General features: G+C 38.6%; 1 protein-coding gene across 2 annotated transcripts in view; it reads right to left on the bottom strand.

Moving 5' to 3' along the window:
* Window positions 1-929: 929 nt before the first annotated feature.
* Window positions 930-16,945, bottom strand: part of ntsr1 (neurotensin receptor 1 (high affinity)) — a 72,709-nt gene continuing 56,693 nt past the window's right edge. The window contains exons 4-6 of one of the 2 annotated variants that reach the window (XM_006804036.2): window positions 5,393-5,524; window positions 1,749-1,775; window positions 930-1,563 (exon numbers count right to left, since the gene is read on the bottom strand). In XM_006804036.2, the coding sequence (XP_006804099.2) occupies window positions 1,545-1,563; window positions 1,749-1,775; window positions 5,393-5,524 (178 nt within the window). In that variant the 3' untranslated portion in view covers window positions 930-1,544. Of the gene's footprint in view, window positions 1,564-1,748; window positions 1,776-5,198; window positions 5,525-16,945 lie in introns of those variants that run through there. The other variant, XM_006804035.2, reaches the window with a different exon arrangement.

A 16,945-nucleotide genomic window follows, 5' to 3' on the forward strand; every position in this document is an offset into this window, starting at 1 on the left:
ATATTACCAGGCTGTACAGTTGCTGGTAAAGTGAAACTTTCTTTATCTGTTGGTTGTTGATTTCTGCAGCAATAACAGGGTAAAATCTCACTTGTTTCTTGTCAGACCAGCATTATCTTCATTACCCTGACATTTGCTGGAGAGGATGTGCTCTGTAGTGAGTGTTCAGAACAGCTGAACCTCTGCTAACCATGTGTAATGATTAATTAGAGAAATAAAAGCTTAACTTTAAACAAGGGTAAACAGAGTGTGGTACTTTACTCGAATGAGGATCCAACTTTAAGACAAAGGACGAGTGTCGACCAAAGAGCTTTAAGCTGATTACAATGAAGAAGTCAACTAAGAAGTCAGACTAGGAAAACTGGTGAGTTTAAAAATGATATAGTTTAAAAAAGTATGTATTGTAATTACAAGTTTCTTCATGGTTGAACTCTGTATCTTATTCTGTTCTGGAAAATTAGTAAAGGTGTTCACTTTAGATAGTGGGGGAGCTGCAGTGTTGAGGTTCTGAAAACTGAATCAAACAGGAGGCTCAGACCAGAGGCTTCTGTAGAGTTTCATTACCTGCTTCACAGATAAACAGGTGCTAATACCTCATGTTATCCCAGAAAATCCCAGACAGTGTGACAGGAATAAGACAGACACAAACTGTAATCTGCATCTCTCCATTCTTTATTATTCCTTTTTATATAGAAACAAAAGCACATTCTGAGAGAAATGTTATACACATCTGCAGAACAGAATCATATAGTAAAAAAACAAAATACATTGTTAATTTTAACAGCAAGTTGAAAATGTACATCAAAAAAACAAAAAAAAACAAAACAAACAAAAACAACCACAACATATCATATGTATAAACTTAGTGTTGTTTATCATTTTTATTTATTTTTTTAAGTACTATATGCTCACTTTTAATTTGATGGATCTACATGTTTTTGTTGTTTTTTTTAAACTGAGACTTGGGCAATAAAAGACTGGACTTTTTAACTGTTAAAAATATAAGTGGTGGATCTCACTAGCTAAATTAGCATGAGCCAAAACATTGGGTGTAAAAAAAAAGTCCCCCTAATGTAAAGATGGGAAGATCTACTCTGTGACAGAAATAGTTGTAATTGTTTTTCAGTGTAAAATGACAGAGAATAGGTTTAGTCCCTCATTTGCTGTAAGTTATATAACTAAAAGATTAAGGAAATTGTGGAATTGGTTCATAATTCCAATAATAATTCTCAAAAGTGTTTTAAACTCCACCATGCGCTTTTCCAGCTAATGAATAGGGAGCCCATTTAGCTTTTAAATTTTTATTAGTGCACATAAGTCATTTGCACATAAATGTTGCATGCGGAAGAATGTCCAATTCAGTTCAATTCATTTTCATTTATATAGAGCTAATTCATAAAAACAGTGCTCTCAGGGCATTTCATATTGTAAGATAACAATATAAGAAAGAAATCCCAACCACACAACCCCCTATGAGCAAGCACTTGACGACAGTGGGAAGGACAAACTCCCTCTGGCAGAAGAAACCTCCAGCAGAACCAAGCTCACATCTGTCCACCATGACTGGGGGGTAAAAGGAGAGAGCAAAAAGATATAGGACAAAAGGCAAACTTTAGGAGAGAGAGAGAGAGAGAGAGAGAGAGAGAAGGAACGGCCATTTTTTTTATTCAGCAAGACAATGTCAAAATATTCTGTGCATATTTCATCAGCATGGAAGCACAGTAAAAGAGTCTAGGTACTAAACTGACCTGCCTGCTCTCCACACCTGTGACCCGCTGGAAGCAGTTGGCACATCAGGAAAGGACAATACAAAAAATGCCACGTTTAGTCTTTTCTGATACACGTAGCTGGAATCAAATTCAAAATGAGCATATGTTTTTTTGCTTTAAATAAAGCAGCCACAGTTTTAACATTTGATATCATCTAAAAAAAATCTCACCTTCACCATGTCACAAGATAATTGTCTGATTGGGTTTCATTATAGCTACTTGCTAAATAGACACATTCTCATAAGCTGTGTGTTTGCCAACTCTTATTCGAATGTTCACAATACGCAAAAAATATTCTACAAAAACATAAATAATTAAGGTTTATTGATATTGTGTTTTTTTTAGAACAAAATTCACAAAATGCTTTACAATACAGAATAAGATACAACAATTAAAACTGTATAAATAGATCAAACTAAATAGAAGCAAAAAGCCTGAACAGGTGAGTCTTAAGTTTCTTTTTAAGGGTATCAACAGTGTCCACTGATCTTTGGTCTAATGGAAGTGAGCTCCACAACTTCCACTGGATATAAGATCTACATAGCTCAAATATGTAAGTCTCTAATACACACTGGCTGCCAATCACTTGTTGGATGGGCATTTCACGCAGTGTCCCACTTAATTCACTGTAGCAGAGGTATTACAATTATTTCTGGACTAGCAAAAATAACAATTAGAAAACATCTATGTAAAGGTTCTTACCGTATAGTTTACAAAACAACAAGTACATGTGCATTGTATTAATTTGTAAATTTTTTGTGTATTTTTGATTTAGGGTCAATTGATTTAGGGTCAATTTCTGTTTTAGGAAATCTGTTGTCTGGCTGAAGTTCCAATGAGGCACATGCAAAAGAATATACAAACACAAACACATAGGAACACATTTCAAGTCGCATTACAACAAACAGCATATAACTGTCACCAATAATAATAAAAAAGGGTCAGTTTTTTAAAAGGAACAAACAAGACACAGAGGTTAAACCTTTTTGAAAACACTGACAACCTTTTTCTATTTATGAAACAACACCATGTAGTTCACAAAGTTGTTGTTATGTGGAGAAAAAAAGGACTAGCAACTATGAAATTGATATCCCAGAATATTCTGTGCATATTTTGCATATTTCGGCCCCAAAGTGTAGCCTTGATTTGTTTTTTGTTTTTTTTGCGGGGCGGTGATGTGAGCTGTTTTTGTTTATTTTTTCCCTCTGGGAAAAACTGCAATCATCTGGGGGTTATCATTTTATTTTTCCATCATAAGGTCAAGGTATTAGTTTGTTCAGTGCTTTGATTTATACCTAAATGTTCTGAAAACCCATGACAAACCCATCAGCCACAGCTGCAGTTTCTATTTAGCCAGTGCTTGCATGCTACAGGATCCTTTGATGTATGCTGGCAAACATAAAAGCAGGCTGCAAAAGTAAAACTCAAAAGTAAGACTTTTGGAATGAGTGATTCTACCTCTGTGATCTTCACACTTTACCATTACTGCATTTTTCTATTATGCATATCATTGATATCTCCAGGTAGGTTACATCAGTGCATAGAAGGTTCTGTTATAAATGAATTAAAAGCATGGGCTCTCTTGGTAGCTGCTGAAAATAACATCTTGTGCATCACATGGTTAACTGCTGCTAATTCACTGACACCACCGTATATATTAAATCAGAATAGGTGGTGTTGTATAAATTAGCGCTATAAGTTGTAAATCACTTGCACTACATGCACAACGTATTAACTAAGAGCCGGTGATTAAAGTGTTTCTCTGACTTTACAACATACAACAAACAAGTTTAACATAGTAGGGCTTTTTCAGTATAAGCTGGCTTGACAAAACCTAAAACCCCAATTAGAGATGCATAATGCATTATTAATGCATTATCACAACACTGGTTATCAGCTTTCCTTATTAAACCAGTCTTTGTGCTTTGGGATCTGTGCACGGTATTATGCAGAGTGCTCTCTGCCATTTATTTCTTCAGCATCACAGCTTCAAATTAGAGCTAAAACCTTGACCTTGATGTATTCAAACATTAGTGTGTTACCTCAGTACTGCCCCATGGCCTGAAATATAAAGATCAGGAAATCATATTGGGTTTTATTTATGTACTTTTTCTTCTTTTCATTTTTTTTTTGGGGGGGGGGGGGGGAAATCAAAGTGTTTTAATGTTACTGGGTTTTTTTTATGGTTTTTATTTTACTGTTCACTTCCTCACTGATAAGTAGCCTATAAACAGATTTTCCCCCCTTTTTGTGTCCCTTTTTTGTGTAGATAAAATTTTCATTCAGCAGATTGCAAGTATAACACTTATTCCATATCAGCAATGAGTCTGCATATCACCAGGAAAAGAATGAAAATTGAATCAAAACTCTGAACATAGCCTACTCCCTGATTAAAACTGGTGACCGGATGATGGCTAAAGAATCACAGACAACCAGATGTCGATGTTATTCCTACACAGAAGATAGGTGTGATCAGACTGTCTCTTATGAAGTGAAAAAGGGTACGGTGTTTAGTTATCTGACACAATAACCCCAAGTTAAATCACAATGTTTGTAATTCCCAACATCATGTTGTTAATCCTTTCTAGCAGCTTGTGTGTTTTAACCATTCAGCATCCATGCATCCATTGCAATTTCCTCCAAATGGCCTCTACTGGTTCTTGAAATACTTTAAATAATCAATTACATCCACTTCTGTTCTGGCCACTGTAATTTCACAGTTTCTAAAAACTGCCAATAGTATTGATTAGTATGTAAAATTGCTAAATGAATATCAGCGTTGAAGCAATGAGGACTCTCTATTATGTAGACTAGCCTCATTTTCACCAATAATTTAGCTGAAAAGCTTGTTCTGCAAAAGCCAAATCACACAAGAGAAGTAAATTTTAATGATGCAAGAGATTCTTCCTATACAGCTGTCAATACAACTTAGATTTTAGAGAAATACATGTTCCTTGCACTGTTTTTTCTAACATCAAAGCTAGGTTTCTCCTCAGATGAATCCATCCAAAAGGAAGGTTACATCATAGCTGTTGTTGTGGTCAAAGTATTTCTACAAGGCGTTGTTTTTGAGAAAATACTTTTAGGAGTTACATAAGCTAAATGTTTAGGAAAACTGAACCAGTGAGGTACACCACCCATTAAATTCATTTCAGTGATTGGTGAAATAAAAACATATATGTACAAACATACAGTATAAATAATTTACATCAGTATCTTTTGTAAAGTCTTGCCTCCCCCCCTCTTCTTCCATCCATCGTATTTTCTTTTTTGATTTAACAATCTCATGTTAAAGGTATGAAACACAATAACCCATGAGAAAATGTGTCTGAAATTAAATCAGAGCATTTAATGAGTGAGAATTTAACCTCACATGACGATGATGGTGACCACATTCTCCAACTCAATGCCAGAATTTCCTCTGGGAAAATGTAATCAAGATGTGGCAATGTATGAATTTATGACAAAGTAAAAGAAAGTGTGTTTATCTGCAGCTTAATCAGTATGCCGTCTCTTTAATGATGTTAGTGGAAAGGGTGTGGCTACTGGAGATGCTAATGGAGTGGCGGTTGAGGGGGTATGGTTGATTCCTGTTTGTGTGACGGCAGGGCATGCAGAAGTACCGCAACGTGGAGAAGAAGATCTGACGGTAGGTGGCTGATACCAGGTTGTACAGGACAGGGTTTATGGCCGAGCTGACGTAGAACAGGACATTGGTCAGCATGTAGAAATAGTGGTAGAAGTCATATAACTCTCTGGAAGAAAACACAAGGGAGAAGTATAAGGAAATAGTTATATGTCCAATGTTTAAGGCTAAACATAAATATATTACTTTTAATGCTTTGTATAAAAAAGATACACAGGTGCACTGTGACTTGATTAGTGCATTTGAACAGCCTCCGGAGCACCACATGGTGTCGAGACTCATCCAAAACTGGAAAAAAAAAAAAATCTCAACTACATGTGGTACTTGTACTGCCGAAAAACAATAAAATCAATTAAAAAAAACATGGCTGTTTCAAAATACTAACTTTAATAACTGACATTCAAAATGCAATATTGACATCAAGATAGACTAGTAATGTTGCAGTCTTCATTTATTTATTTTTTGCCTGTCCCTGTCTTTAGACTTCAGAATTGATGTCTTAAGGCCAACAAAGATACCAAACGGATTTACTTTATCAAGTGGATCATCAGGGCCTTGCCTTGATTGACCTTTGTTGTTATTATTTATTTTATTTTATTTTCAGTTGTTACAGACGGGACAGACATGGCTAGGGGATAGGAAAACTATGGGGGGCTCCCCTGTGTGGGTGGGTGTGGTGGAGCGGGAAGAGAAGAGGAAGGCAGTCGGGGATGGCAGTCGGGGATGAGGAGGAAAGGAAGGGAAGGGCAAGCAGCCCCTCCCTGGGGCAAGCTCCCCCACTGACCCCAATAGGCACCCCCGCCATCTGGAACCCACCAAGGCCATCCAGACCGGGGCCCACGGCAGCAGCACCGCCAAGCTCCACAGACCCGGAACAGCCCACCCGACCCCACCGCAGAAGAAACTGTATCCACCCCATCCCACGTAGCAAGGAGGTCTGGCCCAGATCTGGTATCAAGCCAGCACTGCTGGCTGACTTCTGGCATGATAAGACGTATGTCACGTCACCTACTGATCGGAAAGTTAGTGGGTTGATCCCTGGCTCCTCCAGTCTGCATGTCAAGAGTCTGAATGTGTAACAATGTAGTTAGGAAGCACTCGTGCACCCACCCGCCCACAACCTCAGCGACACACCAAGGAGGATCAAAGCCCCCAAGGCCCAGCTAGAGCCCCAGCACGGAGGCGGAGCACCCTGAGAACCCCAAGCCCCCACCCTACACCAGCCCTGCTGCATGCAGCCATGAGGAAAACACCATCTAAGAGCCTCCAGAGCCCAGTCGCAGCAGATGGCCGCCCCTCCCTGAGCCTGGAGGAGGTTTTTTCCTGTTAAAAGGGAGTTTTTCCTTCCCACTGTCGCCAAAGTACTTGCTCATAGGGGGTCATATGATTGTTGGGTTTTTCTCTGAATCTATTATCGTACGATCTACTGTACAATATAAAGCGCCTTGAGGTGACTGTTTGGCGCGATATAAATAAAATTGAATTGAATTGAATTGAATTGAGTAGAGCCCCTACCTAAGTCATGGCCACAACCTCCAGGGATAACGTCCCTAGGAACTCTCCAAATGCCCTAAACCCATCCCTACCTCCACATCAACCACAATAGCAAAGGTGGGACCAAACTAAGACCCCCACCCCAGCTAGGTGATGGAGCTGATCAAAGGAGCCCAAAGGGATATATCAACTAATGTTATATATTAGATGGTTTCTATATTGGTTAGAATTAAGATTGTTTTTATTTTTCCAGTTCATGAGGACAATTTTCCTGGCAATATATAGGGCAGTAAAAACCATGGGGTTTATATTTATTAGGTATGTGTGTTGTTGAATGAATGCCAAATGCTTTCATTTTTCTGTTGAGTAAATTTACCTTACCTATAGGTATAAAGAAAGTTACCTTACCTCACCTTACCATACCATGTGGACTGTATTAATTTCTTTAGTGACATATTTCAATTTGCCCAACAAGCACACTAAAGGGGAGGTTGGAATTTTACATTTCAGACACTTTGATAAGTCTTCACATATCCCGCGCCAAAACTTCTGAACTGGTGGAAAGAGCGTGGATGTAATTGTCCATGGATGTGTATTGCCTTGACAATGTTGCAGTCTTAAATACAATCTTTAGAACCTGATTACCCGCTGATTTACTTTAAGTTTTTAAGTTTTTGGTCTCTTACTCTTAATATCTTTAACTTGCAGACTTCAATTCATTAATTGTACTTACAGTGAAATTGTGATTTAAACAAATGACATAACAGAAAATGAGTAGTTTTGCAGTAAACAGTGCTAACTACTTTTCCTGAAAGTAGACTTAAATAAAAACAGCTGCAGGGTGATGAACATTTATTTTAAACGTTATATCACAACATTACAAAGATAATCATGACCATTAATATTTTGTAATGAAATGCTGTATTTTAAAGTTAACTAAGCTTTTTTAAATACAAAAATTACATAAAATGGTGACATAGTAACCCAGGTTCTCTGAGTGGCGGTACTATATCTCCGTGCTACATATTTCATATGTACGTGTGGACTGATCTCGAACAGTATAACTCACATAGATAGTGAGTTATACTCACCTGTGGTGGCAGTGCAGTAATAGACGCTTCTTTGGTAGACCTTAATAGGAATGTCTTTCTAAGCGACTTGTAGCTGGAGTACATATTTCCTATGTAAGGGGACTTGTAGGAGCATAGAATGGCAGTTGAATTTAAAAGACACCTATTTCAGAATCGGAATTAGCATACTTTATTAATCCCTAAGGAAATTATGTTGGTTACAGTTGCTCCAGTACAGTAACAGAAACTAGACTAGACTATTTAACAATACAATATGTTACAGATTTACAGATTAAAGAAATAGCACAATATATACAAATCACTCAATAATAAATATCAAGGATTGACAGAGGTGAGTATAAATAAATATCAAGAACACTGACAGCAACATTACCTAGTAAGAAAAGAGTATGTGCAAAATGGATGTAACTATTGCAGTGTTTACAGTGTATGGAGGAGTTGTACGGGGAGATGGCCACAGGCAGGAATGATTTCCTGTGCCGTTCAGTGGTGCTTTTTGGTAATCACAGTCTCTCACTGAATGTGCTATCCTGTGGCTAGCCAGCACATCATGGAGTGGGTGGGAGGTACTATCCTACATTGTCTTTATCTTGGACAACATCCACCTCTCCAGGAAGGAGTCCACCACGATCCCCACAACATTACTGGCCTCGGTTGGAATCTGTGACCCTCAACCTGCTGCTCCAACATGCAACAGCATACAGGATAGCACTGGCCACAACAGAATAATAGAAAATCCAGAGCATTGTCCAGATGTTGAAGGACCTCAGCCGCCTCAGAAAATGGAGAGGACTCTGGCCTTTCCTGTAAAGTGCAGTTGTGTTTTTAACCCAGTCCAGTTTACTGTCTATGTATACTCCAAAGAATTTATAGGTATTTATAGTTTGAGAGTCGCACACAGGCTACAGCAACTCCAAAACAACAACTGAAGGAATAGAAGAGGTTACACACTCGTACTGCTTATATACCCATGGCAGCAATTAGTGTGTGTGTGTGTGTGTGTGTGTGTGTGTGTGTGTATAGACACTTTTTCCTCTTAATAAATAATAATTTAAAAGCTACATTTTGTATTTTTCTCTGTGTAACATAAAAAAGTAGTAAGGGGCCAAATACTTTTCACAACACTGTGTTACACTGAACCTATAATGCTGATTTTAATCCTTGTTGGTCCACTACCAGAAACCCTTCCAACATCATTATCAGATCAACTTTTGAGGAAGTGTTTCCAAATTTGTAATCTAGGCTGCCCGCCAGTCTCTAGATTTATTAATGATGTCAAAGCCCCTGCATGAAAAAGGGAAGAAAAACAATTTCCTACAAACGCTAGAATGAGATCGGCTTTTCAAGTCCAAGTGGTACAAACCTAATCTTCAGTTGGCTGGAAAAAACACAGTATTTCTGATTCCTGTCTGCATGGATAACCACAGAGAGAGTGCTACTGCAAGTGGAAATGAATCCTAAATAAAAGGAGCATCTACATTTCATATGAAAAGCTGAATATCACACTCCTTTCACAAATATTTGCACTACTGTGGTGCAACAAAAAATACATAAATTCAGACATAATTACATATTTCAGAAAAAAAAAATCAATTCAGAAAAAAAGTTTTTAATTTACAAGAACATTTTTTTTGCAAGGGACAACAGGGACAGCATTGAACACGACCATTTTGTTAAATATGCACTCAGGTAATTCTGTATACAACGTTTATTTAAGGAAGGTTGACATGGACTATAAGTGAGTCTCTGACAGAATTTTGAATCCCTCAGATTTATTTTACACTAGTTTTTAAACAAAACCAAACATATTTACCAGCTTACTCAAAAAATGCTTCCCTCTGCCTTCACTCACTTCTTCTTGTTGATTTACAGTCATTTACAGACAATCTGATGTTGGCTCTCTTACCTTGAATGGCTTTGATGCATGCTCTTTAATAGTGTAGCCTTTAAGTGTTTGAAAAAAATGTTTAACTTGAGTTTATATTTCAAATACCAAAAATATTTTAGGTTTACCTTCTACAAAAACCATCCCTGTTTATCATTTTCAAGTGTCTTAACTTTTAATGACGTATACATATATTGTATATAGTATATGCTTTAAATGCAAACATTATAACAACTTTGTTCATTCTAGAGGAGTTTAACATCACTATATACAAAAGAACCCTGCGGTGAAGGACTTTGTTAATATAAGGCAGAATGTTGACCTGCACTTTAAGTCCATAAAATTGTGTATGAAAGCAAATTGTTTCAGATTCCATTAGCAATGTTGACAAATTAAATAACACAACCCTCTGACAGACAAGTTGCAACCATAGGACAAAAGAAATGGAAAAGTCTTAATTTCTCCCCTTCTATAACTAGTATCCTTATGGTGATGGTTTCACTAATTTTGAAAAAGCATAGAAAACATTATGGAAACAAATATGATGCTCAACCAATACATAAAAAATTTTCATTATCATTGTGCAAAAGGTTATTTTGCTAAAAAGCTGTATGCTTTTATGATTGCCTGTTCAAAGAGGCCAAGATGATATTCAAAGCTCGTTACCCAGCGTGTAAGGCTGACATCCAGCTGTGTCTTCTGTATATTCTAGTATTTCAAGTAAACACATTTTGACAGTAGATTCACTAGCTTTTGAAGACGAGCTTTCCCAGTGATACGCAACTGCAAACTGTTTCTGATACTGTCAAGCTCTTAAAATTCTTCACACAGTCTCTGAAAAATTGATGTTTTGCTTCATATCTCATTGTCCAAATATGAATGAGTGGTCCAATTTTTAGAATTCACCTAGATTAGTGGACCATGAAATGATGTTTCAGATAAAGTTTTTTGATGGGTAGAGTTCTTTGAGGCTTCGGTCGTGTTGCATAATAATGGGCTTTAAATACTCTGTCATTGGTGACTGAGTATGAGAACACAATGTTTATAAAGTTCAAGAGCAACAAAATCAAGCTCCAGAGCAAATCCTCTGGTACAAGTCACCAAATATTAAAGGTATGTTTGTGTTGACATCAGATCTATCCCATGTCCTCCACACACTTTTCTTGTCCAGGTAGCCATAGTTAAAAATATATTCTATTTAAAAAGCTTTCTTTAGAGACAATTTTTTTAATAAAATAGTCAAATAATACTTTGACTTCATGACCAACGGACCAACCCCTTCCAAAATATTCTGTATGATGTAAATGCATGGAAATGTTTCATTTTGTAGAACATTATGCTGGTACACTCCTTCTCTTTATGCTAAGTGAAGAAATTAATGCTGCTTTAACCCTCATCAACCAAAAGAAGCATAATGCTGATCAGTTGAGAACTGGTGATCTTAATGTCAAACATGGGTCATCTCAATTTACTGAATGGAAGATTTCAAAATAAAAATTGACAAAAAAAATTTCTCTAAATGACTCCCGAGTGGGTTATGCATTCTCAGGTTGTCACCAGTAATTTGAGCAAGACTGCCATGTGCAGAAACATCAGCCACTCAAAGACTCTCTTGTGCATGAAACAATGATACCGAATGAATGTTAGGGTGTGGTAGGGTAGAATTCAGGCTGGAGGGCTGTAAGAGGCTATAAGATTTGTAAAGAAGATGCACTAGGATGATGTCGGCGTAAATGTGCAGTCATATTCATTGTGTTCCCACTAGTGCTGTCAGCGTTAATCTGAAATGACGTTAAAGCCACAACACGGCAAATCTCCATTAATGAGCTACCATGAGCTACGCCGTCCAGTGGGGCTGGACGGCGTTAACACTTTAACGAGCAAACTGCACTAACGCAGTAGTTCCCACCCATGTAATTGAGCATTGCGTGGCACATCCGACATACTATTTTACTTTTGTCCATGACACGCTTACCTTCAGGGTCATACTTCACATGAAGACCAAAATAGTTCCAAAGGCCAGATTTGAATGAGGGTGGGGGAGGTTCAATTTGCCATGTTGCAACGAGCTTAGCTTCTGTCTTGCTAGCTTGTGCTGCGCTCAGTGGATCTGCGCTCGACAGTGCAGCCTAGGCGGAGTAGTCGAACGCAGATCCACTGAGCTCTCAACACGGACAGCATCGTCAGAAGAGAAGTTGATAAAATAAATTAAAAATTTTGTATTGTTCGATACATATGCGTACCGAACCGAAAGCACTGTATCGAATGGTTCAGTATCGATACGAGTATCGTTGCACCCCCAATATATATATATATATATATATATATATATATATACACACAAACAATAGACATATGCTTTCAACTGTGTAATTTAAGTGATCTAGGTAGCTCTGTTTTGGAAGTTTAGTTAATGCTAGCAATTTTTTTGGGAGTTTGTACGTGCTTTGTGTCTGGGGCCCCCGTATATATTTTTATATAAACGTATATAAATAAAACCATGTTTTTTTTACATTAGTAATTCCTTTTGTGCATAATTTTATATTGTTTTTGATAATAAATTAATTAAAGCAACAAAACAACCTGAAGAGCCGGTTGGGAGCCAAAAGAGCCGGCTCTTTTTAATGAGCCGAGCCAGCTCTTTTTAGAGAACCGGCTCTTTCAGATCGGCTCACTAAAAAGAGCCGGAATTCCCATCACTACTCTCAATAATACCTCCCCTGGAGGCATAGCGCAGGCACACCAAACCATCACACCACTCTAGTGTTGACGCTTATTTTAACCTTCATTTTGTGTTCATTTCATGTTAAACAATTTTGTGTTCTCAGTCAAAAATGGCCATTACATTAAGACTCATGATACAAACTATAAATATATATTATCATTAGTTGTTGTGTTAGATTTTTTTCTTCAACCTAAAGTCTTCTTCTTATTCTATTTGTGGCCTGTAAGTTTCATTGATCTGAGGTTATATGCCTTGAATTAGAATTCTAAAAAACATATCTGGAATATTTTGTCTCTAGGAAATAATCAGATGAAACATAATAAAAAGTTACCAAGAACATTTGATTTCAATCCATTTAAAAATGTTTATACAGTCAAATAAAGTAACACCTGTTGTCTTCCCCGTCAAAAATGACTGGGAACATTAATGAACAAAAGAAATTATCACAAAATTACATTTGTGTCAGAGACAGCTCACGTTATCTTATGCTTGGCTCTTTTCAGGCTCTTTTTAGGGGTGGCTGTAGCTCAGGTGGTAGAGCAGGTCATCTACTGATCGGAAGGTTGGTGGTTCGATCCCTGGCTTCCCCAGTCTGCATGCCAAATATCCTTGGGCAAGATACTAACCCCAAATTGCTCTCCGATGCATCCATCGGAGTATGAATGTGTGTGTGAATGTTACTTAGAAAGCACTTAGAAAAATGTGCTTGTGTGAATGGGTTAATGTACAAGTTGTGTACAGCGCTTTGAGTGCTCAGAAAGAGTAGAAAAGCGCTATATAAGAACCAGTCCATTTACCATTTTCAGGAACACCATCTGCAGGTTTATCGGTATAAACCTGCGTGCTCCAGGCATAACATTCTGGTATCATGGTTGCCCATATCTTTATGTCATATTTAAACTGGTTGCTTGGCATATACTATTTGAAAGGACAGTGCTCCCTAAAAACAGCGAAATGGTCATTAACTGTGACGTTTCGACTTTGGATATATATGAGTGGTGGGCGCTCCACACACTTCTCCCAGACTTCTCTGATCACTGCCATTTGTCTTGTTGATGGCGACCTGGTCATGTATCATGATTGTCAAAGCGAATCACCCATAACAACATGTTAAACTTCTTGAATGACATGGTGGCCTGAAAAATTGTCTGACCATACTCTGCATCCCATAAACTGCTGGTAGAATCGATTCTGGATCTGTGCACACCACTCCAAATCAAAAGACTCATGTATGCTTTCACATTTCTGGATGTTATTTCCTTTCAAATGTCTTTGTAAGTTTGTTTTTTCCCTTCCAGGTTGGTCACGTTTACCACTGTGATTTTGATGGACTGTCATAAACAACTCAAAGCAGGATTTGTCATCAGTCCAGGATACAGCATATTTTCTAGGTCCTGAGACATTTTCAGCTGACAGCCTAACTTGATTCTCAGGTGGGGATCATTTCCAATTCTTTGATTTAATTGTGACAATTATCACTGAATTCCTCCTCATCAGTCATTTCTTGGTCTGTGCCGTCTTCCGCTCCTGACACTTCCTCCTCTAATGCATCCTCACTGTCAGTTTCCTGGTCTCTGTCTTCCTCATTAGTGTGTCGATCAAATATGTAATCAAGAGCCTCACTTAGGGTCTATTGACATGCCACGATGCCATCACACAGTTAACTGTGAGCAAGGCATCAAAAAAGCATTAAACACTACAGCTAGGAAAAAAAGTTCAACGCTACTGAAACAATGTAGCCATTAAATCGGCCAAATTTGACCAAAACACAACATAACATTTAAAGATTACATTTTGATTTTAAAGTATGAGTAAAAAGTTAATTTCACTTTTTTAAACATGCATCACATGACTTACCATTTGAATTAATTTCTTACAAAACAAAATACAGTGAACAATATTGATATATATATTTTTTGATGTCATGACCACAATGTTCAGTAACAAAGACAACTGAATATGATTGGAAACCTGGAAATGAAACAGAAAGGCAAGACATATGTTTTGATTGCATGTTGGGGGGAGGGCATGGATGTGGCCAGGGGGTTATTCCCTGCAATATTCTGAGCAGACAGACACTTAATTTCCTGCAGTCTGGTGATTATTTTATACACCAGTGCACATTCATTTCTTGGCGTAGTTTTATTTATTTATGCAAAGGAAAATACAAAATTAAGCAATAATGCAATTATCTTAAATCAGTCAAGCAATAATCGTAAAGCTCTTAGGCTATATGTGTTGTTTTCAGAGGTTCATTGTCCCTTAGAGCTTCCTGCTGAATCAACACATAAGCATGATTTACTATACTCTTCTATTTTTTTTCTTTTTGTTGCCTGAAGGATCTAGGTTTCCTTGTGGAACTTGCATGTGCTGTCACGGCCTGGAGGTTCAGCTGGTCGCTGATCAGCTGTCTCTCCCTCTTTCTCTCTAGTCCTCTCTCTCTCTCTCTCCCTCTCTCTCGCCAGGGCTGAACTCATTATGGGTTCACGCCCTTGGCCCACGCCCTCGGAGGAAGAAACACTTGTGCCGCATCAGTGTGGATGGTATTTAAGACAGGAAGCAACGGCTGTTCTTCGCTGGATCGTTGTGAGAATTGCGTCAGTGAAAGTCGAGCGTCCCAGCAAGTATTTTCCCGTGCAGTGTGTGTTTAGAATCTAACAAGTGTTTCTTTGTGTACAGATTCCCTGGACTGTTTCCCTGGTGTGCGAGTGGATTCGTGTTTGGATTGTGTGGAGAGAGACGAGCGTGTTCCCCTGGATTTTCCCCGGAGCCCTGCCCCCCCTCACCTTTTGTACATAGCACTGCCCCGCACCCTTGTAAATAGCACTGCCCCGCATCTGTGTATATACACTCATTGGACATTGTTCTTTAATAAATTCTCTTGTGTGCATCATCCCCGGAGTCCAGCGCGTGAGTCCACCTTGTACTTCGTGACATGTGCTCCCTGTCCAATCCAAAGTCATGCATATTATATTGATTAGTGATTCAAAATTGTCTACAGATGTATGTCTATAGATAGATGGATGTAGATGTAGTTGCTTTTTAGCTCAAAGTGGACCATGAGTGAAAAACTGCCAATTTTTGGGTTAGGGAACTGGGAAGATCTACAGGTTAATATAGACAGGGATACAGTGTGGTCTAATCTGAGTTTGACTTCTAGGAACCTGGCGCATCAACTAATACATTTCAAAATCATACACAGAAAATATATTACACCTTTTAAGAGATTCCAGATGAAACTACAGGCTACATATCACTGTCACATATGCAAGGATTCGTCACCAGGCACGCTCTTACACATTTTTTGGGACGGTTCAGTTATATCCGACTTTTGGGTCTTGGTAAACTCTGTGCTATCTGAGGTGCTGGAAGTTTTTTATATCCCCAATCCTGGTCTTTGTCTCCTTAATGATACCTCTGAAATCTCCTAAAAACAAATACAACATCAACATCGAAGTTTACCGGAAGCCCCCACACACGGACCAGTACCTCCTCTTTGACTCCCATCACCCTCTGGAACACAAACTTGGAGTAATTAGGACCCTACACCACCGGGCAGAACATGTTCCCTCTAAGCCTGAAGGAAAAAGGAAGGAACACACGCATGTAAAGGAAGCACTTAAAACATGCGGTTATCCTAAATGGGCGTTCTTAAAGTCAGCAAAGAGGCACAGAAAAGAAGATCAGACACCAGTGAGGGAGGATAAGAAGGACAGACGTAACAACATTGTCATCCCCTATGTAGCCGGTGTATCAGAAAAACATCAGGAGAGTTTTCTCCAAGCATGACATCCCAGTGCATTTCAGACCCAGCAACACGCTCAGACAAAAACTGGTTCACCCGAAAGACAAGAGAGGAGAGATGGTTTGAAAGAGGAGTGAAAGAAGCCATCTATGTCCACTGTGAGCGACCATCTTTGAACAGAGGCGGTGGTTTACGACACCAACTCTCTGCCATCTATAATCCAGTTTTGAGTTCCCTCCTCAGACGCCTTAAGGCCCACTCACATCCTGGGCCATCTGACCTCAGGAATTCGCATGATAAGGTGGGGCCAGGTTTCACAATGAGCTCACCCGAACCTCTGGCTGATTGGGACCCACACCCAGTTTCACACCTTGGCTCAGGCGATTAGAGGATCATCAGGGGGTCCTTTTGTCCCTCTGTGGGGGGATACTCCCACTAGGTTTAAATCTGGGACTCTCCACCATTTGACCTTAGAACTGAAGAAGCTTCTCGGATGAGAGGTGAAACGTCTTCAAGCAACTTAAAGAAGTCCAGACGATTTTCTTTGCAAGCTCCTTTGACTACAATGACCTGGATGACTGAGAACCTTC

This window comes from Neolamprologus brichardi, chromosome 20 (genome assembly GCF_056152115.1).
Source record: "Neolamprologus brichardi isolate AB-2024 chromosome 20, ASM5615211v1, whole genome shotgun sequence".
Lineage (NCBI taxonomy): Eukaryota > Metazoa > Chordata > Actinopteri > Cichliformes > Cichlidae > Neolamprologus > Neolamprologus brichardi.